General features: G+C 41.6%; 1 protein-coding gene across 1 annotated transcript in view; it reads left to right on the forward strand.

Moving 5' to 3' along the window:
* Window positions 1-20,363, forward strand: part of Trpc6 (transient receptor potential cation channel subfamily C member 6) — a 117,346-nt gene extending 96,983 nt beyond the window's left edge. Inside the window, exons 6-13 of the mRNA XM_051155900.1 lie at window positions 2,421-2,654; window positions 5,675-5,939; window positions 7,100-7,295; window positions 8,274-8,480; window positions 10,057-10,131; window positions 17,487-17,570; window positions 19,039-19,114; window positions 19,923-20,363. Coding sequence (XP_051011857.1) covers window positions 2,421-2,654; window positions 5,675-5,939; window positions 7,100-7,295; window positions 8,274-8,480; window positions 10,057-10,131; window positions 17,487-17,570; window positions 19,039-19,114; window positions 19,923-20,074 — 1,289 coding nt within the window. The 3' untranslated portion in view covers window positions 20,075-20,363. The remainder of the gene's footprint in view (window positions 1-2,420; window positions 2,655-5,674; window positions 5,940-7,099; window positions 7,296-8,273; window positions 8,481-10,056; window positions 10,132-17,486; window positions 17,571-19,038; window positions 19,115-19,922) is intronic.
* Window positions 20,364-22,705: the final 2,342 nt, after the last annotated feature.

Raw genomic sequence — 22,705 nt, forward strand, 5'->3', positions numbered from 1 at the left:
CTGCCTTTGGTTCACAGGTAAGTGTGGCTCTGCTGGAGAAGAGCACATGTTGGGTTGCTCTTTAGAGAAATTCAAATGGAGAGAGAGAGAGAGAGAGAGAGAGAGAGAGAGAGAGAGAGAGAGAGAGAGAGAGAGAGAGAGAGAGAGAGACAGGGAGGGAGGGAGGGAGGGAGGGAGGGAGGGAGAGAGCTGACGCACTCCTTCTCTAGAGTGCGGAAATAGAACCAGCACATTGTCTTTGAGGAGGTAGTCCTCACAATCTGGCTACAGAGCTAGCCTCCCTCAGAGGTAGTGAGTCACTCACCCAGGGCTGTTTAAGCAGTGTGGTCCCTGTGGAGGACTCCCCTGCATCGGAGAGAAGCCAGATTCCATGTGGGCAATTTCAAAGGTCCTTAAGCAACAGCCGTGGGGGTGGGGGTGGCCGAGAGGGAACCAGACAGGCATGCCTCCTGTAAGCTGAATACCTCCGAATGTTACCTGTAGTTTGTTAGCTGCAGCAAGATGCCCTTTGTGCCATCAAAAAGATGGAGGAAAGGTATATGAAGGAGAAGGGAAAGCTTCAAAACAACTGGATCCTGTGCGTTCTGATGGATGTCCCCTTCATCCCTGTGTATCACTAGACTGTGTGAGTGCAGATGTTCTGTAATTCCTGTGCATTGCTCTGAATCACTGTAGTCTTTGCTGAGGTTGGAAAAAACCTGGGAATCACACCAGGAACTTAGATGTGTTCAGATTTTTTCACCCTGTTTATTGTTTTGGTGTGAATATGAATCCTGCAATATTTCCTGTTATGAATTTGTAAGAGTTCCTAGGAAGTCAATGTTAATGCTGCCTTAACCTAAATAATGAAATCACCTGCCTGAAAGATCACATTCTCTGATTCTTTGTGCTGTGCTGAGAAAAGCACATGGTGTGTTCTTGGGTGGCAAAGACTGTGGCATTTTCTTCATCTCCACGGGGCTCCTCAGCTATTGGATTGGCATGTTCTGTGATGGGCATGAGGTGGCTGTGAGAACTGGGGCAGGGGTTGCTGAGAGTTAGGAGAGCAGCCCACATCTAAGTTAGGAAGTTGTTTGTGGGAGAAGTCTGGCATCAGGGGTGAATCGTGTTTCCCCAAAGGTCTCTAAGAAGAGATGGTATGTCAGACATGAGGGGATTTTTAACTTATCTATCACCAAGTAATATTCTTCAAATTAAGAAAGAGAATATCTGAAAATTATGAGTAAATCAAAGAAGGAAGGACTCAAAGGTGTTTGCCATAGCTTCTTCACAAATACCAGCACTGCCCTCTACACTGTACAATACTGTTTTATTTGTACATCCTGATCTTGCAAAGTAGGTACAAGTTGCATCCTCATTTTACAAGCTGTGTTCTAGAATGTTTAAACTCTTTGCCAATGACTCTGCAGCCAGTTATCAGAGAAACAAAATTTCACAGCCAATGCTCCTAAACACTGCATTAAATTTCCTTGAAAACCATGAAATATAATTCAAAATTGCATAAAAGTCAACTGCTCTTAGCACAGTGATACTAACTAGCTACTGTAATTTCCTCTGATCTTTCAAGATACTCTTTTTAAATTTGTTCACAGCCTGCATGCCATTTAATTTTTTAAATTTAACTTCATGGTGTGTGTTCTGGTCCCCCAAGATACACATAGAAATACTAAATAAACAATATTTACACTGAAAGAAGCACAGGTTTAATAAGGAGAATTTTTGTGAGAAAAAAATGAATGTGTGTGTCGGGGGTGGGGAGGAGGTGCTGAGGGCAGGTGCCTAATAAACCCTGAGGGTTGGAAAAGGAGGGGAAGCATCTCTGGTTAGACGTGTCCAAGCTGTCACTCAGACTAAGAGAAGTATGGCAGGGCCATTAGTCTTCAAACCAGAGTCCCCATCAGAGGAGTCCTATGTGTGTCTCAGTCTTAGGCTGGGAGTGGCTCACAGAAGGAAAAGTGGAAGTGGTTTTCAGAAGGTGGTAGCTGAGGCTCATGGCCGAGAAAGGTTCTGTAGTTGGAGGTGAGCAGGCTATTTACGTGACCTGTAATTCACAATAGTTTATACAAAGTCATATCAAATGTTTATGTGACTCCGTTGTGAAAGTGTGAGCCCTTCCATTTTGAGTGTGTGCGTATATTGTGTTTGGTTAATATAGTGGACATTTTGTGTGTTTTCCATTAGTAGAAATAAAAGATCAATGTGATACTTTTCACTTGAGATTCTTGATTAATATCCCTTGATTGATTTTTGGTAACTCGATGATATTGTTGGCCTGGGGTTTCTGGCGATGGGGACGGAAGGCTAGGGATAAGTTTACAGTGCTATGACTATCAGGTGAGACCTTTCTAACTGTTTTTCTTCATGGAAGAACTAAAGTTAGAATGAAGTTGATCTGATATATTAATCCTTTACTGATGCAGGCATGATATGGGCTGAATGTAAAGAAATCTGGACTCAAGGCCCCAAAGAGTATTTATTTGAGCTGTGGAATATGCTTGATTTTGGGATGCTGGCTATCTTTGCAGCATCATTCATTGCAAGATTTATGGCCTTCTGGCATGCATCCAAAGCCCAGAGCATCATCGATGCCAATGACACTTTGAAGGACTTGACAAAAGTCACACTGGGGGACAACGTCAAATACTACAATCTGGGTGAGTTTATATCACTGTGTAAACTAGTAAAGATAAAATATTTTCTTGTGAAAGAAACATCAGTGATAATAGTTTTTTCCACAACTCGCACAAAATTGTTTTGATAGCGTCTGTATTTGAAGAATAAATCCTTATACAAAGACTTGTGCTTTCTGCCTCTCTCTGATTTATCTTCTGACTGGAAACCTTTATTAATCACAAGAACTATCTCATATTATCTCTGGATCAAGTGGATACATGCCACATGTTCTGAGAATCCCTGTATCAGACCTTACATTTATGTCTTTTCTATTATCTTTTTCTTTTTATTTATGAGTCTTTTAGGTGTTACTCTTATAAGACCAAGTTTCCAAAGAGCCCAGAAGAAGGTATTAGATGCACTGAAGCTGGAGTTACAGGGGACTGAGGTGTTCAGCACGGGTGCTGGGAACTGAGTTCGGGTCCTTTGCAAGAGCACCAAACACTCTTAATCACTGAGTCCCATCTCCAGATATACTATTTTTCCTAGTCTATTTAGATAGTTCACATTAGACAGTGGTAAAAAAAAAAAATAGGTAGAACAGGATATCTGTCTTCCATATCATGAAAGAATCCTCTTCCTTCTAATTTCTTGTAAAATCTTTTATTGTGGCTGCAGTTCTTTTCTGTAGCAGTGTAAGAAAGAAGAGATCTCATTGTGGGCCCCTCCCCCTCATCTATTTCAGTAACCCATAGATTGCTTTGCTTTTTAAACTCACTTGACTGTTTATCTAATGCATAGACCTGAGCAAGCTCCATTTGAGGTGCTTCTGTAAGAACGGCTTTGAGTAGTAATAATACATCAAATATGGATTCCTCCTCCTCCTCCTCCTCCTCCTCCTCCTCCTCCTCTTCTTCTTCTCTTCTTCTTCTTTGTCGGCAGGGTTTCTTTGTGTAGTCCTGGTTGTCCTAGAACTTTCTTTGTAGGTCAGGCTGGCCATCAACACTCAGAGATCAGCCTACATATGCCTTCTGGTTAAAGGTGAGTGTCACTACCCCTGGCCAAATATGACTTCTTAATGCAGGCTTTCTCTGACCATTTGATAGGACGGCATGATGGTGGAAGGAGTTCATCAGACATTTGTCTAATTGAATGCATTCAATAACTGTGAAATGTTGAAACAGAAAGAGGGAAGTTCACATGTGAATTGTGTATACATGATAAATGACATTTGGCTTTAAATAAGAAAGAACATGATTATTGCAAAGGCTATGGTGAACATCATGCTACATGAAACAAGACTGGATGGAAAAAAAACCTCATGATCCCCCTTCATAATGGTGGTTGTCATAAATGGAGTCATATGGGTCAGAGAGAAGAAAATACTGTAGTCAGACAGACACCAGCCACAAGCTGGTGTTCTGCCGTAGAGCATAGTAGCTGTAGCTACCAACGGTGTACTGCACATGGGAAAACTGCTAAGACTGTACATTTCAAATGTTCTTACCACCCCGAAAAGTATGTGAGGTGATTGATATGTTAATTACATTAATTTAATCAGTATGATATATCAACATATGTGATACAGAACACACACATGAGTTTAAAAAGTTTATATTTGAAAATTTCCCCTTCTAAGATATATAAACTGTTTCATAGCAAAATAACTTTTGAAGTCTTTGGGAGGGCCCTCAGTAAATAGTAATGGCACACTTTCTGACTATCCATTAAATGAGTTGAGAGATAAAACAAACAAGTAAATAAATGAATATGGAATGGCGTCCTGGTGTCCCAATCAGCATTCCTAAACCTGATAAAAGGGTAGATGTTATAAGCCTGAGCCAGACGGATCACTGAGACCGAGCTTCAGAATTTGCAATAATTATCATCCAATTTCCAGCAAGCAATGGGCCAGGGCAGTGTTCTCAATGGGGGGGTGGCTTGGCGATGGCAGTAAGTGGTTGATCTTGATGGATGCCTCTGTGTGACCAGAGAAGCCCCATGAGAAAGATGCCACTTCCAGTCACATGATCAAAGTAGACTTGTTACCATCCCAGGTTAACAAACCAGGTGAAAAGTGACTAAGGAATGGAAATAAATGCCAATATTTGCCAAAGGAAAATGATCCTTCCCATAGAAACTTGGCTTGAGGGGAAATATAATTCTTTTAAAAATTTATTGCAAACTCTTTGATAAGAAGTCTATTAACATTCAACTGGCACATTGTGGTTTCAATGTGTGAATTAGTAAAGCCTCCTCACTATGAATTCTTAGTATTTATTTCAATCCTGTTTTTATTTAAGGAGTCTTGAAATATACTCAAAATATCTATTTATATGCAATAGCCAAAACACTATAAAAAGAAACCATATTCATAAGTTATGTGTTATCCTCTCCTAATTCCAGTTCCCTGAAAATAAGCAAATTCAAATTTATAATCATATTTTCCTGCTTCTTACACGCTGTTTTGCATTTCTTCATAATGGTTTCTTAAGTGGGTTTTGATGGCTTGATGTAATAATGCCAGAAGAAATGATTAATGAATTATATAAAAAATTGTAGCAAAAATACACTTGCTTCAATGACCAATAAAAAGTATTCCTAGTAAATTTAAATAACAAGACTATAGGCCTTTATATAGGACATTATTTTGTAGTTATAGTTCGAGATTGAATAATAAATGCTGCATGTGAACTTAGTAAAATTTCAAAGGTTGTGAGAGCTCTCGGAGCAGTTCTACCTCATCATTAGAGAGGGAGCAATAAAATTAACCTTAGAGGGCGATTTGTATACATTCTTTCAGTTGCATATATAGCTACCAATAGAAGCATTTGTTCAACTGGTCTGCTGGGAGTTTTACAGATTAGGAACTATACTCTATGGAGAATCCATAGAAAAGCACCCCAATCATGTAAAACATCTTGCACTGAGATGTTCTTCAGACCAGAGACTTCTACTTGAGAAATGTGACAATATATTTATTTTTATCAGAAAAGAATTTGCCTAAATAAGCAACCCATAGGAACTTACCGTAATCCTTGTCTCTGTTTTTTTTCCCTAGCCAGGATTAAGTGGGACCCTTCTGATCCTCAAATCATCTCTGAAGGTCTTTATGCAATTGCTGTGGTTTTAAGTTTCTCCAGAATAGCTTACATTTTACCAGCAAATGAAAGCTTTGGACCTCTGCAGATTTCACTTGGAAGAACAGTAAAAGATATCTTCAAATTCATGGTCATATTCATCATGGTGTTTGTAGCCTTCATGATTGGAATGTTCAACCTCTACTCCTACTATGTTGGTGCAAAACAGAATGAAGCCTTCACAACGTACGTGGTGCTAACTGTCGTGACGGCAGGAACTGCAGATTGGAAGGGGAGTTGCTAAATAGCAGTATGCTTTGAGTCAGACCTCCTCTCCAGGTCTTCTTCAGCAAGACGAGGAGATTTTTAAAGCGGACTGCAAGAAGACTACTATATAGAAACCTTTCTATGATAAATATTTGTAGAGCCAGATTATATGGAAACCACCTCCCACACATACCTTTGTTATCTACTGTCCCCAAAAGAAGAAACCAAAACTCACAAGCTAAGCTACGTTTAGAGGCTGCATAAGTGTTGATGTTATTTGCTAAGTAGCATGCAGGGTCCTTGAACCTGTGCCTTTCTCTTTAGTGGGCACTCCCAGGGCACTGGGTATGAGGACAGCTGCTCTCCCAGTTCACTTTCCCAGAACCTATCATTGAATAGATTATAAGTAGCAACAGCTACAAGATTATGACTTACATCCACCCTCCCCTGACATACACACTGTGAATAATTTGTGCTGGAACAGATGTCTTAAATGTTAGAGCCTCCAGGTCACATGACAAATAACATCTGAAGAAAAGCCTACTGTTTTTCATATTCTTCTCAAGTGCATGTTTTTTCAAGGGAAAAGTAAACCAACTGGGTTAAACACATGAGCTTAACACTAGACAAGTGATCATGCCTAAAGCATCACATTTCTTCTCAGGGCATGCCAGGAATTCTGGTGCCACTATCTATATTTATAATGTCAAATTCTCTGATATATGCTATTGTTTTCTATTTATTTTGGGTGAATGGAAGTACAGATGAACTAGAGCCTGAAATCACACTAGCAAGTTGTAATTTTCAAGTAATTCATTTAACTTTTCCAATGCAAAATCCATCGATCATTTAAGCACCAGTGTTGCTACTTATGGTTACGTCATGGCCTTGGCTGTCTAGTCAATGCTAAAACCCAAGCTATATGTTTCACATGCACGACATCACACCTTTGCCATGAACCTAGAGCTGTGGTTTGCCCATTATACAGAAAGGAAGCTAAACATTCAGATGAGCAGTTTTCTCATGAGTACCTAGTAGTTTGCAGGGATGTTGAAACGACTCAGATTTTTGATGATGCTATTATTATTATTTTTATTATTTTTTCTCATGGTTCCCTTTTCTGTTGTTTGTTTTCCCAGGGTTGAGGAAAGCTTTAAGACACTGTTCTGGGCTATATTTGGGCTTTCTGAAGTGAAGTCGGTGGTCATCAACTACAATCACAAATTCATTGAGAACATTGGTTATGTTCTGTACGGCGTCTATAATGTCACGATGGTCATTGTTTTGCTAAACATGTTAATTGCAATGATCAACAGTTCATTCCAGGAAATTGAGGTATGAAGTCCATATGTTTGTACAGTACACGTTTACATGTTTCACGTATTGTGAGGACCAAGTAATCAAAGGGATGAAGCATTCTCTCCCTGCTTCATCATTTCCCGGCTCTCCATGTTTGTGTTGGTCTAGGAATGCAGAAAAAGTTTAACTTTGCCTTTAAATGCAGTACTGATGGGATATGCCAAGGGAGCTACGTATGAGGAGTCGCGGTGTCTAATTTATTACTGCTTCTTAGAACTCAAAAATACTATATCAAGGTGAATTTTTTTATTTTGTAGGTTTTTTGATTTACTTTACTTTTTGAGATATAATCCTATATAGTTCAAGGTAGTCTAGAACTTGCTACATAGCAGGGGATGTCTTTAAGCCCCAGATCCTTCCAGATACGCATGCCACTGTGCCTAGTGATGAATTATTTGGTTTAGTCAACAATTATTGCCAACAGCTAGGTGTGGTAGCCTAAGCCCATAATTCTAAAATTTGTAAGACTGAGGCAGATGGATCAGCATGGGTTTCATACCTGCCTAGGTTATACAGTAAGACTCTATTTCAAAATAACAACAACAAAAAAGGAAAACATTTCTTAAAAATAATTCTACTGTCCAAATCTTTTTTGAACTATGCTCAGAATCCATCTCAAATTGGTGATGACTGTGTGAGCTTGTCTTCCAGAAGTATCTTCAGTGAATGTGTGATGGAATGAAGAACACTTGTTCACAGAGTGGTTAGGAGTGTAAGAAAGTATACGTGATGCCTTACAGCATGCTTATAAACATATGTGACTTTCGAGGTCAGTTGTCCAGGAAAATTCGAAGCTGACTTAAGAAAGAATGTGGGTTCCATGTACCTCAGGCATCTCAGTCTTGGGAATCTTAGGCCATGTGTAACCATTGCCTCTTATACCTAGCCGCACGGTGTTGGAAGAACCTCATAGCTCTGTTTTTATGCTGAACAGTCGTCATGTCTTTTGTACAGGATGATGCTGATGTGGAGTGGAAGTTTGCAAGGGCCAAATTGTGGTTTTCCTACTTTGAGGAGGGAAGGACACTTCCTGTCCCCTTCAATCTGGTGCCGAGCCCAAAGTCCCTGCTTTATCTCCTGTTGAAATTTAAGAAATGGATGTCTGAGCTGGTCCAGGGTCATAATAAGAAAGGCTTCCAAGAAGATGCAGAGATGAACAAGGTGATTACTTCGTTCATTTGTCTCTATGGTCACAGTGGCTCTCAGCATGGCAACCATTGAGCCATACCCTTTTAAAGATCCTGTCTGTGAATGAGTGGTCCTCTGTTCTCACTCCTCGTAAATGCATATGTGATGGTCCTTGGCGTGGTGATTGTCTGATGAGATCACATTGGGCATTTCCTACCCAAAAGAGTGTAAAAACATCATGAAATGTAACTAAATCATGTGGCATAGATACTGAAAGTGAGAGTAATCAGGGCCTTGTTGTGCTGTTGGTGCCCATCAAACTCACTTCACTGTTAGTAATGATTAACAGTTATGGATAGCTGACAGGGGCCTGGCTGACTCTGACATGACATCTGCATTACAGGGTCAGGAGTGATTGCTCACACACGGTGTGGGAGGCCAGTGTCTGCAACAAGGTGTTTGATGGAGAAGGTGTAAGATTACTGATTGAAAGCAATATCATGGTAGGCAAGTTGATCTCAAGGAAGCACAGATCAATAGTGCTCAAATGATGGGGTTGGAGGCTTCCAGTGTGTTCGGACATATTTCAAATGCATACACAATGCTGCGTTTGCCCGCACAAGGCTCCTTCATTGGTGCTGATAGCACACCAAGGAGGAGTGTAAGCTACTTTCAGTGGAGGTGGGTGATGGTGGGGACAGGTAAGCATCAGAGGGTGTATTTGAATAATTAAAGGAGCTGCCAGCTTCTTCTAAGAGGGGTATTTGAGGGGAACAACAATCTTTTTAGAACATTCACTTTTGGTTAGAGATTATAGGCATTTTTTTTTTTTTTTTTTTTTTTTTTGGTCTCAACAAAAATGAGAAGGCAATGAACAAAAGTTATAAATAGTTCAATTTTAATTTTGTGAAAGAACAAGCTCATAATGATAAGATCTGCCCAGTAGCACAGTGGACAACCTTAGGAAGGAGGGTTGTCTGTCACTGTAGCCAATCAGGAAACTGTGGGTATCTAACATTAGTGACTGAGACGGTTCTTCCTAGCCTTGGTGGGCCAATGAATGAAGTGATTTGAGGGTTTTTGAAATGTTAAGATTCTGTCATAAGATGGAAAGAAAAATGTTTTTCAATTACTCCTCTCTTTGGCACCAGTTGTGTGGGCCTCTAAGTGAGGAAAAGAGCCAAGGGTTCTAGTGTCCTGGCAGCAATAGGAATCCAAATTCCATCTGTGCTGCAGAAATTAAACAAAACCAACATGGAAAGTGCTTTTAAAATTCTAAGTAATTCTACATAGAAAGTTGAGGAAAACATGCCTCTGTAGTCTTCCTCCAGACCAGAGGAGTCAGTGGGTTAAGTGGAAAAAAAACTCTCTTTATTCGATTTAATTAAGTATATAGTTGTCAGGTTTGATTAAATTTGTAACATGAGAAAATTACTGTTTAAATAAATGTCCAAGAACTTGCCATAAGGAAGACTTAAAAAAAAATTAAAGATTGTGTTTCTATCATTGAAACTTAGTGGGGAATTAGAACAGGTAGACTTTGGAATATGGGATGAAGAATAACCATTGACCACACTGCTGCACTCATTTTAATATCTGTCTTTAAAAGAGAAATGAAGAAAAGAAATTTGAAATCTTGGGAAGTCATGAAGATCTATCAAAATTTTCACTTGACAGAAATCAGGTAAGATAACACTTGAAAATAAGAAGGCACACCTAGGTTGCCCAGGATTAAAGTTATCTTGTCAGAGAAAAAAAAAAAGGCAGTGTCTGGAAGCACAGTTCAGGGATGGGCAGCAGTGGCTGGAGAGATGGCTCAGTGGTTAAGCGCATTGGCTGCTCTTCCATAGAAATAGGTTTTAAGCCTCAACATCCACATGGTGGCTCACGATCTTCTGCAACTCCAGTACCAGGGAATCCAGTGCCTTCTTCTTGCTTCCACAGGCAATGGGTATGCATAGCCATGCAAGTGGGCAAAATACCAACGCACATTAACAGACACACACATTAATTCTATTGGCAACTATTATAACAACTTTCAAAGCCTTTGCAAATGAGAAGCGAGAAGGCACCTATGTTCTTTTACAAAGGGAAATCAGCGCATGTGTAAGCAATATTTTTGTTTTGTTTTGTTTGTTTGTTTGTTATTTTCGAGACAGGGTTTCTCTGTGTAACCTTGGCTGTCCTGGACTCACTTTGTAGACCACGTTGGCCTCGAACTCACAAAGATCTACCTGCCTCTGCCTTCCAACTGCTGGGATTAAAGGCGTGCGCCACCATCCCGGCTGTAAGCAACATGTTAACCATGACTGTGTGGGTACTGACTGGTAGTGAGGCACAAGGCTAGTGAGAGGAAGGAGGCACTCTTCCGGCAGGTAAGTGTTAACAACACTAGAGCACACACAGCTAGTGGTGTCTGTCAGGCAGCAAGAAGCTGTTTACAAAGATGCCGTGAGGACTCAACAGATGTTGTAGCCAGTACCGGTCGTAATGAGCCAGGTATCTCAAGACACACAAGCCTCCTAAATTGGAGACACCAAATCCTCAGTGATAAGGCTATTTACTCCCTTCCTCATTAGTTACAGGTCACAGGGTTTCAACAGTCACTAAAGAGAAGCTCAACAAAATGACTAAGGACAGCAGTTTGTCAGGAAGGCATTGTGTTCTGCTGCACATAATAAAAATCCCAAATCATGATGGGTGAAGGACGGGCAGTTGTTTTCATTTTCTTTTCTCATTTAACCTGCCCCGGTGAGATGGTGGATGGAGCTTGTTAAGGGTGAGTGGCTGTGATTCTCTTAGAGTTTTCTTGTCATGAACACAGATGACAGCTTTACTTCCTGTCACAAAGAAGCCTGGCTGGCTAGCTGAATCCCAGAAGCACTTCTGTTGTTCTACTTGGCCATACACGCATTGTGAAGTTGCCCCAAGGAGAGAAAAGGCCAAGAGGGAGGTCACAGCTGTCTGTTTTTAACTGAATATTTTATGCCCCACACCAAAACACGTATATGCTCAGGGTTTGTGTGATCATGGTCTCAAGCCTCTCTGGTTCCTTTCTTACCATCTCAGCCACGAGTCTGCCAGCCATTTCCCACTTTAAACCAGGACCTGATGGAAAGGTCTAGAGTAAGAAGACTTGGACATCCTCCTCCTGGAGAGATGGCTCAGTGGCTAAGAGCATTGGCTAATCTTTCATAGGATCAGGGTTCAATTCCCAGCACCCATATGGCTCACAACCTGAAGTCTTCGGGCCTCCATGGGTACCTGGCATGGCCTGTGGTTCACAGACATACATGCAGGCAAAACACCCATACACATAAAAAGAAGTGATAAGTACAATTTACTCCTTATATAAAGACTCCAAAGCAATTTATATGAAATATACTAGGATATATTATATATTTGAATATATATTAGAAATGTCTTGGGAAAAACTTCCATGGAACAGGATCCCAAGCAGGAAGGGTGGTAGGAATGAGGCATGCATGGACGACACACCCAGAAACCCATGAGGCCTGCTGCAGCTTGCGGCTTTAGTTACCGCAAAGGAGTCTGGGAGTAATAGTATAAGGTGATATGAAAATACCTGCAGCTACAAGACAGTTGTTCAGGGTTGTGGGGGATTGGCAGGGTTTGGCCACTCAGAGTGCTATTTCTCTTTCCCTGGAGACACCAGGCATTTAAAAATGGCACAGACAGGGGAGACTTAGAGGGAAATCAATAAGATTGTCAAGAGAGTCGCGAGGTCCATTTTCTCTATGGAGAGGCTGGCGTGTTGGTTAGGGGCCAGTGGATGGGACTCTCAAAGCACTGTTTTCAGCTATGGTTGCTCATCAGCTTGATTTCGTTTGTACTGATGTAGTTCATGGTGTGTGTGTGTGTGTGTGTGTGTGTGTGTGTTTATACTGTAAAGAATTATAGAAAAAAACAAGGGAAGAATGCAGCAGAAATAGTATGTGGCTCACAACTCGCAAGCATTTATTATCTGCTCACAGCAGAGGCTTCCTGCGCCTGGCTGTGGTGATGGTATGGCAGGAAGACTTTGAAAACACAGAGCAAAACTGAATACTTACAAGGGATTTCCTCACGGTGGTGAATGGCTATATGAGTTATGCTTAGAAGCGCTACCTTGACAGCTCCTCCCCTATCTGGAGAAGGTAGGCAGCAAGCACACTGGTACCCGAGAGTGAGAGCAGAGAGAACATCAAATCAGTTAATGCAGATAAAGAGCTTATGATAATGTCTGCGATGGAGTAGAATAGAGCAGGTACTTGTTATTTTAATTATTATTGCAGGAGAGGGAAGATTAAACACAAGCACACACTTCATAGTCACGTGGGGATAGAGAAATGAGACTAGGCCTACAACTTCCAGAGAAGGGCACAAACAGAAAACAAAAGCAGTCCAGCTGAGTAACGAAAATGGGGCTATCTGGGAAACAGAATTGGAAATAAGTGAATTAGTAAGTGGAAAAAACAGTAATGATAATGGAAAATCATTATGTCATTTGGAAGCCAGCATACATTAATTGAGAAATGGCACCAGCATTAGCATATGTTGGTTATGCTTAGCAGTACACACACACACACACACACACACACACACACACACACACACACACACACGCAAGCATGCACTCATCATCATTATATTGATTTTCCCATTGCATTCCAGCTAAGAATTTGCACAAATTTTATGAGTCTCTCAGGCTGGTTCCTTACTTATAGTTACAACAGTCTCAAGGGAAGACTAATAGAAATGAAATAATATAAGAAGCAAGGCATGAACGCTCTGGGGAGGCTGGTTATGGTAGCTCATGCTTCGAATCCTAGTGCTCAGGCAGGAGAGGATTGCTGCTCGAAACCAACGTGGTCGACATAGTGAATCCTAGGCAATCCAAAGCCATGTGGTAAGAACCTGCCCAAAAGGAAAGAAACACAAGACCTTAAGAGATGATGGGGGAACCGCACTGTAGTTCTGTAAATGCCTTAGTCATTGGCTTAGGCACATCAATCACAAGCAATGTTTGCAGAGTGTCCCCAGCATACATCAACTACATGAGACCATGTGTGAACTGGCTTCAAACCATTCCAAGCTGTAGAATCCAGACACGTTTTCTTCTGCAATATTATTTCCTCCATTATGTCTCTAAGCTCAGAGAAGTGGAATACTTTGTCTAACTTCCAGTCTTGGACAAGTGACAATTCAAATCCAAGCCCACAGCTGCTTAGTTCTAAGACAGGAGGGTTACCAACAGTGCACACTGTGTTCCATCTCACAATTGCATTTTGTGATGCCTGAGCACATCATCTCCACCTTTTTAGTTCCTTGCTTTTCCCCTAGCTGCTGGTAATTTAATCCTTACAGTGACAAGAATACTTCCAGAACGCTCTGTATGTTCAGAAAGGCAAGACATTTCAAGGACACAAGCTTACTTCCATCTCTGAATGAGAAATACAAGTTTTATTTAATGTTTATCACACGGATTCTATAGTCTGTAGGATAAAAACATGCTAATATCAAACAGGAAATGACAAAGAAAAGGCATATAGACTGCAGAAATGGACTTGGAGTGTAGTTCATGGTACAGCACTTGCATGTGCAGCCTCATGAAGTTTATCCCGTATCTTCCAAAAATGCATAACTTGTTTCTGTTTTCAAGACAGGGTTTCTCTGTGCAGCCTTGGCTATCCTGGACTCACTCTGTACACCAGGCTGGCCTGGAACTCACAGAGATCTCCCAGTCTCTGCCTGCTGAGTGCTGGGACTATAGTCATGCGTTGCTGTGCCCTGTTAAGTTGCTAAGTTTTATTTTTAAGAGTGGTTCATGCTTTGTTCTGAATGGGACAGCATGCGTATTTAAGATTAGCAAGAAGAAAGCTTGCACCCAGTCCTTTGGGCCTACATCTCTAACATTTAAATATTCTTCATATTGGCAACTGAATTCCCTTGTATGAGAGAAAGGGCAAACATGCTGCTGTTGCAGCTTTCTAGGCAGCCGGCCACCGGCCAGATGATAAACTAGGAGTTTGTGCCACCAAGTGGTGACAATGTTTCTGTGCACATTGGGTTCATTTCCTCTTATACATTATTTCATTGCCTTATTCAATTTTAAAGTAACTGTTTGTTGGGTTGCTTTGATGTATTGGAAAATGATAATACTATTTTTCTGAAATAACATATTTATGTCTCAAACCTGGTACTTCAAAGCAGAACGAGCCACAAAATGATTGGTATGAATTAATATCTGCTTGCTCATGAACCATTCAGTCTGTTAGTTGGAGTGATCTTCCATTGACCTTCCACAAGGATGTGCTTGATTTGGAGATTTTGGGGTTGTTGTACTGAGGTAGGGGGTTGCTGTCAACATCTAGGGCTTAGGAACCAGGCATGCTGCTGACCGTTATGCAATGCACAGGATTCTGCATACACTGAAGAATTTTCCAGATGAAGATGTCAATTTCGATGCTGTCATAACCAAGAAATCAAGACTGTGCGCACTGGGCATGTACTTGTGAGGAAGCATGGGAACACGCTTTGGTCCTTGGATCTCAAGATCAGCACCTTAGAAAGCAAACAGAGTGTCATCTCTGCCTTTCCTGGAGCTGTTACCATCTCTGTGATGTATCCAGTCTGTCACAGTCTGTAAGACATCTGCTGTGCCTCAAAGCTATTCCCTGTGTTTCAAATACATGTCTACCATGAAGCTAAGCTACCATTAACTAGTTAAGAGCTCCTACTGGGCATGCTAACCTAACAAAATCTACATAAACCCAGTGTGTTCCACCAGTGATGGAAAAGCACCCACCACTTCATTGCTTACACAAATCAGCAACGATTGAGCGCCTGCTGTATGTTAGTACTATCACAAGAAACCCTGGATTAAGCCTCTGCCAAGACTAGACACATAAAGACAATAGCTGTGCAACCGAGCCAGCGTGAGCATCCTTGCTGGCACTGACAGGGACTACAGAGAAAACAGAAGGCCTGAGCAGTTCAGGACTTGTCTTCTCATGAGCTGGGCAGGGAAAGGTTCTTCTAAAGAGCTTGTGCTTTAAGGAGCACAAAGAAGGAAAGGTTTAGGGGATGGGATGGCAAACACAATGGAAAGCAAGCAAGAGATGACCTGTGTGGCAGTCACAAAGTATCGGGCTAAAAGAAAAGACTGTGTGTCCTCAGGCCTGATGTGCTGGGAAACTGCTTTCACAGAGAGGTTTTACATGTCTGAGTATGAAGAACCATAGTTTCTTACTCTCGAAGGTTCCAATACAAAGAAGTTTTCACATTGCTTTCTGATTTCCACCTCTCCATTTGCTGTACTGGGGTCTTTAAGACAAGAAAGATAGTGACATTGAGCTCAGGAAGCAGTCAGCAAGCCAAAGGCATGAGCCATGCAGTTGCCTTTTATCTAGAGCCTCGCCTTGGATTATAAGCCTTTCCTGCCCCGTGCTGTGTCATAACTTGGGTGGTAGGAGGGTATGCGTGGCTTGAAGCTGAGCTCCTTAAACAAAGCTGCTTTCAGGGGAAAATCACACTTTAGAAATCACCTTTCCCAGTGTGATCTAAAATGATAGACGGTGTACTCGGTGTGCTGGGGCTTCCTGTCATCTTCTGACTTCATAAGTTAGGGAGGGAGTGGGCATCAAGTAGACTACAGCCTTCATTATCAAAATGGATGGTAGCAAGGCTCAGCGCCTTGCCGGGGATCCATGAGGAATGAAGGTTAGAGACAGAGCCACGTTAGGACCTGTCTTTAGGTCCCCATAGATCTTCTTTTCAGTCATCCTTACTGCATATTCTTGCTTAATTTGATAAATGCTAGCACTAGGTGTTAGTGATTCTAAAAGTCAACATAAATTAATATGTGGATCTTTTACTGACATTTTCAAAAGAGGTGAACGAAAAGGAGAAAAAGTGCTGCTTTCAAGTTTGCACACTGTCTGCATGAGCCTCCCCAGCGTTGCTGTGCTCCTCTGCCTATGGATGGCATTTTTCTGGGCCATGGAAATTTAGTCTTCTTTCGATATCTGCAGTCTGACACAGCTCCCTCCATGAAAAAGGCCCTGGGTGCATGTTTGTCCCATGGATACATGTGTGGACATGTTATTTAACAGGGCATGCAAGTCAAAATGGGTCCATATGTACAGATGCACTCACTTACATACCGCAGACTCTTAGGTCACACATGTAACTAATAGTCTCACACATTATTGACAATACAAATTAGATAAGAATTTCTATGCTGGGTTAATACAGCACATTGGAGTCATTGCATGGTGCTTAAAGCAAGGAGCTTTCCCAGCAGGCACTGTAATGTCCTCAGGGAATGTAGACCATGAATAGCTTCACAGAGAGTTGGAGAGGTTTTATTCTGTTCAGAAATGGTTTGTCCTCAAGATATACAGATTTAGAGGTATTCTGTTTTGCCCAATTCCATATGTTAATTGATAAAAATCAGTTTTTTGTCTAGAAAAAAAATGCATCGAAGAGTTCTCAGCCAGCTTCAGAGCATGCTAATGTGGTTAGTTACCACATTTATTGTGTATTACCGATTTCTTAAAAAGTCCTGCCACAATGGAATATTAGAGAAGAGTACAAGTGAAAGGGGACACTGTCTAGATCTCCAAATTGAGATGGGTTAACTAAAGCCCCCATGTTTGGTGAGGCCCAGTGGTGTTCTGGTGAGGCTCTAGGGCAGGTGTAGGTTTGGCAATCAGACAATGGATATCTTCTCACCAACAGACTGTTGATGCCATCACCACAAAGTCCCCTTGCACCACACATTTACCTGTTGAGAGGTGATGTCGGAAATGACCCAGAAGAGTGTTATGAGAGCCACAAAATCTGAGAGGCTCCACACACAATCTCCAGTAGCAACAGAGGGGTTGACCACACGTGCAGGACCACTTCTTATACAAGACAGAGTATTTTGAAATTAAGACAAATGCACCAGATTACTAGTTCACACATGTAGCGAATAATCTCTCACACATTACTTAACAATACAAATTAAACATGACTTTCTAATTGTTTTTGTAGCTGGCACAGAACAAACAATCAAGTATACGGAGCTCAGAAGATTTCCATTTAAACAGTTTCAGTAACCCTCCACGACAATATCAGGTAAGCACATACAACGCTAGTGCTGGTCTGTGGTGACACACACCTGTAACCCCAGCACTCGGGAGGCAGAGGCAGATAGATCTCTGTGATTTCAAGGCCAATTGGTCTACCAAAGGAGATCCTGGACAGACAAGGCTGCACAGAGAAACCCTGTCTCGAAAAACAAAAACAAACAAACAAAAAAGATATAAACCTTGCTGTTTGTTAAGGTCAGGTTCTGAACTTTGTTAAAATGAAATATCAAGATTTTTTTTTTCAGCATCGAAGGTTGCAGCCACTCAACAAGTGCTTATGGAGTACTTTCTACGTGGGGAATATGTAAATAGATAATCATGGAGCTCAGAGCCTAGATTCGTTGGAAAAGGCTAACCTTACAAAGGAAGAGAGAATGGTTCAACTTAGGAGCACTTGCTGTTGTTATAGAGGACCCAAGTTTAGTTCCCGTCACCCACATTGCAGCTCACAACCGCCTGCAACTTTAGCTCCAGGACATCAGATTGGCCCCTGTGGACATCCCAGGGCACCTACACTCTTGTGCATATACCTGCGCACAGATACACATACACAATTTAAAATAAAAATCTTTAAGAATAGTTCCAAAGAGAAAAGTTTGCTTAACATTTTTTAGTGAAAAAATGTGAAATAATGATAGATTCCTTGTGAAAATTCTATCAGCTGGTTGTATATGTGTATGTACATGTACAATTTTATGTATGTAATATATAGCATGTTACAGATGAATTAATAGTAAGTTGTAACAGTTCTATAGTGTGTGCTTTCACTGTGACCTATATTCTTATGACTATCAATGGATTTATTTCTTATTTAAATAAATGATATTCAGTTAAAAATTCACTATTAATGGACACTTAAAGTTTCCTTTCGTGTGACCTTCTTTAGCACAGAAGTGTATTACTTACCTTTTAATTTGGGTTTTAAGTAGTAAGAGATTTGGGTTAGTAATGTAAGAGCTTCCTGTACAATTGTGTCTACTAATTTGCATTTTATATTTATAGTTACATAAGCCCAGGGACTGGAGAAGCTTTATGCATTGAATTTGGTGATTGCTAAAGTAACTACACAACAAAAAGGGCTACAGTTCTTGGTAGCATGGGGGCTGGACATTGTTTGACTCCTCACTTCCTCAAAGAGTTCTGCACGAGTCTTTAATGTGTCTCACAGGAAGTCTGTGCTCTATTAAATAAGACAAGAAGAGACACAAAGAATTAAATGTTTGCTCCAACATCAAGCTCTTTTTGAGGACTAACTTTAGAGCCATTAGCCCAAGTAATGTGACAGTTGCTTTCATAAGAAAAATAAAATATGGAAATATATACTTCCTGTGAGCTAAATCTTCCCTGAGATTCGATAGCCATCACTTCTAAAGACAGATAGACCAGAAACATAGTCCAAATGAGAGGTCTGCATGAACATAACGCTGAAATGGCTTTCTTCTTGTCTTGCCTAGAAAATCATGAAGAGACTCATTAAAAGATACGTCTTGCAGGCACAAATTGATAAGGAGAGTGATGAGGTGAATGAAGGTGAGTTGACTGTAAGGATGAAGTTTTTCTGTGTGAGCGGGCTGCGTGTTGATGCAGAGGTGAGAGAGAGATGGGCATGGTGGGCGAGCCTCAGGAGGGCATACAGAACAACCTCCCTCCACCTTATTAGTGGCTTTTCCCACTGCTGTGACAACACACCTGACAAAGCAATTTAAGGAAGGGGGAAGGTTAGTCCTGTGCTGCTGTCCGAGAGGTCAGCCCACCATGCTGTTGCAGGAACTGGAGGCAACTGTTATACTGTGTCTGCTGTCAAGAAGCAGAAAGAGGTGAGCAGCTGTGCTCAACTCACTTTCCCCCTTTGATTCTGCTGGGACCGTTGCCCAGGGAACTGAGCTGCCAGGGAGCTGAGCTGCTGCTTCCTGTGTCTTGTCCCAAGTCCCTCACAGTGCTCCAGATGCTACTTAGTCTCCATGATGATTCTAGGTCTCATCATGGCAACAATCAATACTTTCTGTGAGCACAACCATCAATGGCCCAAAATAACAGGGAGCAAGTTTTGTCTACAGATGGCCTAGGCTAGAAGAAACATTCTCATATTTATGGGGTTTTGATGGAGTGCATGGAAAGGTGAAAACCTGCTACCCCAACTCTGCAACAGCCTCCAGACAATTAAATTTTTTCTATAATTACTTTTCTTCCCTGAGAAAATAGAAACCTTCTATGACTGGGAAGCTATCTACTTTAAAAAGATTCAGAACACTGCCGGGGCTGTCCTTTTCCTAACCTAAAATCACTGGTTTGCATTTTGTATTCACAGCTAACTTCTTTTTATACTTCCACTTCACAGGGGAACTGAAGGAAATTAAGCAAGACATCTCAAGTCTCCGGTATGAACTCCTGGAAGAAAAGTCACAGAACACAGAAGACCTAGCAGAACTTATTAGAAAACTCGGGGAGAGACTGTCCTTAGAGCCGAAACAGGAGGAAAGCCAGAGATAATGCAAGGCCCCTCAGAAATGCATATTTATTTCTGCACTTGAAGCCATATTATTATCTGATTTATTTTTTTAAGTGTTGATGATAAAAAGTATGTTAACTGATAACTTGGATCACCGCGAGTCCAAATGTCAACTTTTTTGTGATTAAATTGCATTGTTGAGGCTAAATATTGCAGAAATGTTGAAAAGTCTTCTCAGTTCCTTGGAATTTGTTTTCTGGACAGATTTCTTTGTAGCGGGGAGTGAGGAGGTGACTCTTGCACTGATGTTTGCTTGGGAATGGGTCTCAGTAGGCAGAGGACCTGTTTATGCTGCTCCGGGGTGGTTCTCCTTACAAAAGTCAGCCCAGGTGGCTTCTTTCCCCTGGTAGGGACTTCCAACCCTGGCCTGTGGAAGAAAATTATTTAAAGAGGGCTATAACCACCATCCGGCTACTTACTATAATGGAAGCTGAATGCCCTTTTCCAGATGAGTTTAGATCCCTGTGTGGTGGCAGAGCCTGTCATATCAGCACTTTGCAAAATGTGGAAGGTTTATAATTCAAGACCAGTCATAGAGACACAGTGGGATTCACGGGGCTACATGAGGCCAAGTCCAAAAATCAAGACCAAGATAAACTTATGCCTGTGTTCAGTTTTCTGTCCTCCTGTTTAGAAACATTATACTTAGCAATGAAAACATGTTTTCTCAGCTAGGAAACATGGTCCAGTTGTGTGTGTGTGTATGTGTGTGTGTGCACATTTATGTGAATTTCTATGTGCATACACATGTACAATATGTTTGCCTTCTTTTGTAGCTAATGTGAACATTTAAAAGCCCTTTATTATGACTTTTTAAGTCATGACTAAAAGTTAATATTCAATAAGAATGTTTTTGTTATAGTAGTGCCAAAGTCCCAAACACTGCAATTCTTTGGTTCAGTGGCAGAATAATTCTGTGCCATTTGTGAGGGCATTGACAGACAAACTCACACTTTCAGCCTTTGACCATAAGCAGCTGTGTGGGCATGTGCAAAGACTCGCTTGTTACCCCCAGCATGCTCTCCTTCGTCCCCAAGTATGTAAACAAGACTTGTGTGTTTGTTTACGTTCACTAACTGGTGGTGATTGTTACATTTATTGATGCTGTGATCCAGTATCTTAAATAACTAGAAACCACAAGGAAGGTTGCCATTTTACCCAGAGACTCGCTTCTGGTGATGCCTGCCATTAAGAGAACTGCGGCTTTAAGTTCAGTGGAAGCACGTCTCTAAGTTCCCTGAAAGGTGGAGAGAACAAAAAACCTGTTCAGTGCCAAATACGGCCGAATCTAAGGATATCTGTAGAACCAACTTAGAACACGAAGCTGAAAACTCATATTCAGTGATATAAGGACAATATTTTTTATATTGGTGTTTATTTCTGATAGATAAAATTACATTGATAGTGGAGATCCATCTTCAAACACTGTGTGACAATATTTAATTGGATATTTTGAAAAACCAAAACCAAAAAACAACGTCATATCAACTGCTGTGTCTGCAAGTTAAAAAAAAAATCCCACATCCATTTGTGTATCACGCTGTGTGGGCTTTCATGCCATGCACTATGGAGCAATGACTGACCCTGACTCCAGGGGTCTCTACCACAGAGAAGGGCAATATGGTTGTGGGTTCCCAGGAGAAGGACTGCATGGCTGCGGGTGCCCAGGAGAAGGGCAGTATGGTTATGGGTCCCTAGAAGGGCGACATAGTTGCGGGTCCCCAGAAGAAAGTCGGCATGGCTGTGAGTGCTGAGGAGAAGGGCAATGTGGCTGGGATCCCCAGGAGAAGGGCAACATGGCTGTGCATCCCCAGGAGAAGGGCAGCATGGCTATGGATCCCCCAAAAGAAGGTCGGCCTAGCTGTGGGTCCCCAATGAAAGGCAGTACTCTCTAACCACGTCCTGTTGCATGATTAAGAATGAATGTCCCGAGGTCATCATGTTCATCAGAGGGCAGCTGGATTGGAACACTGACTCCAACAGCAGTGTCATTACAGCATATTGCTGAACACTGACACTAAGCATGACAGCCATCTCCGCATCACTGGCTTTTATGAACACAAGTAATTGAAGACAGGCATCATGACTTGAGAAGATAAAGTTGAAATGTTATACCTATCCCAGTTGCTCTTTCCTCCTTCAGGCCTGGGCAGCACATGGAGGAGTGACTGGTGAAGTTTGCCATTGTGCCCAACAGCTATTCCCTCTGCCTAGCCCTGCCCTCTCTTTACAAAGCTCCTCCCAGAAGGTTGACTGCCGGGGTCCAGATCAAAAGCTGTTGTGTGTGCACACAAGATTTGACTCATCATTTCCTGGCTGAATCTGAGAAATGACACAAATTGAGGACGATTTCACTAGATGTGAAATGTCCCCCCCACAGGCTGGATTGCTTGAACACGTGGGCCACTAAAGTGGTACACTATTGTGGGATGCTGCAGCACCTCTGGGTGATGAGACCTCGCTGGAGAAAGTGAGCCACTGGAAGGCAGGGTACAAACTTTATCGGTCTGTCCTTCCTGGTGTTCTCTATGTCTTGTTCCTGTCAGAGGTCACGTGAAGGGGCCAGGCACAGACGGGGCCAGCAAGACGCCACCTGCCAGTGTGAGGTTCTT

Source organism: Acomys russatus, chromosome 14 (genome assembly GCF_903995435.1).
Source record: "Acomys russatus chromosome 14, mAcoRus1.1, whole genome shotgun sequence".
NCBI lineage: Eukaryota > Metazoa > Chordata > Mammalia > Rodentia > Muridae > Acomys > Acomys russatus.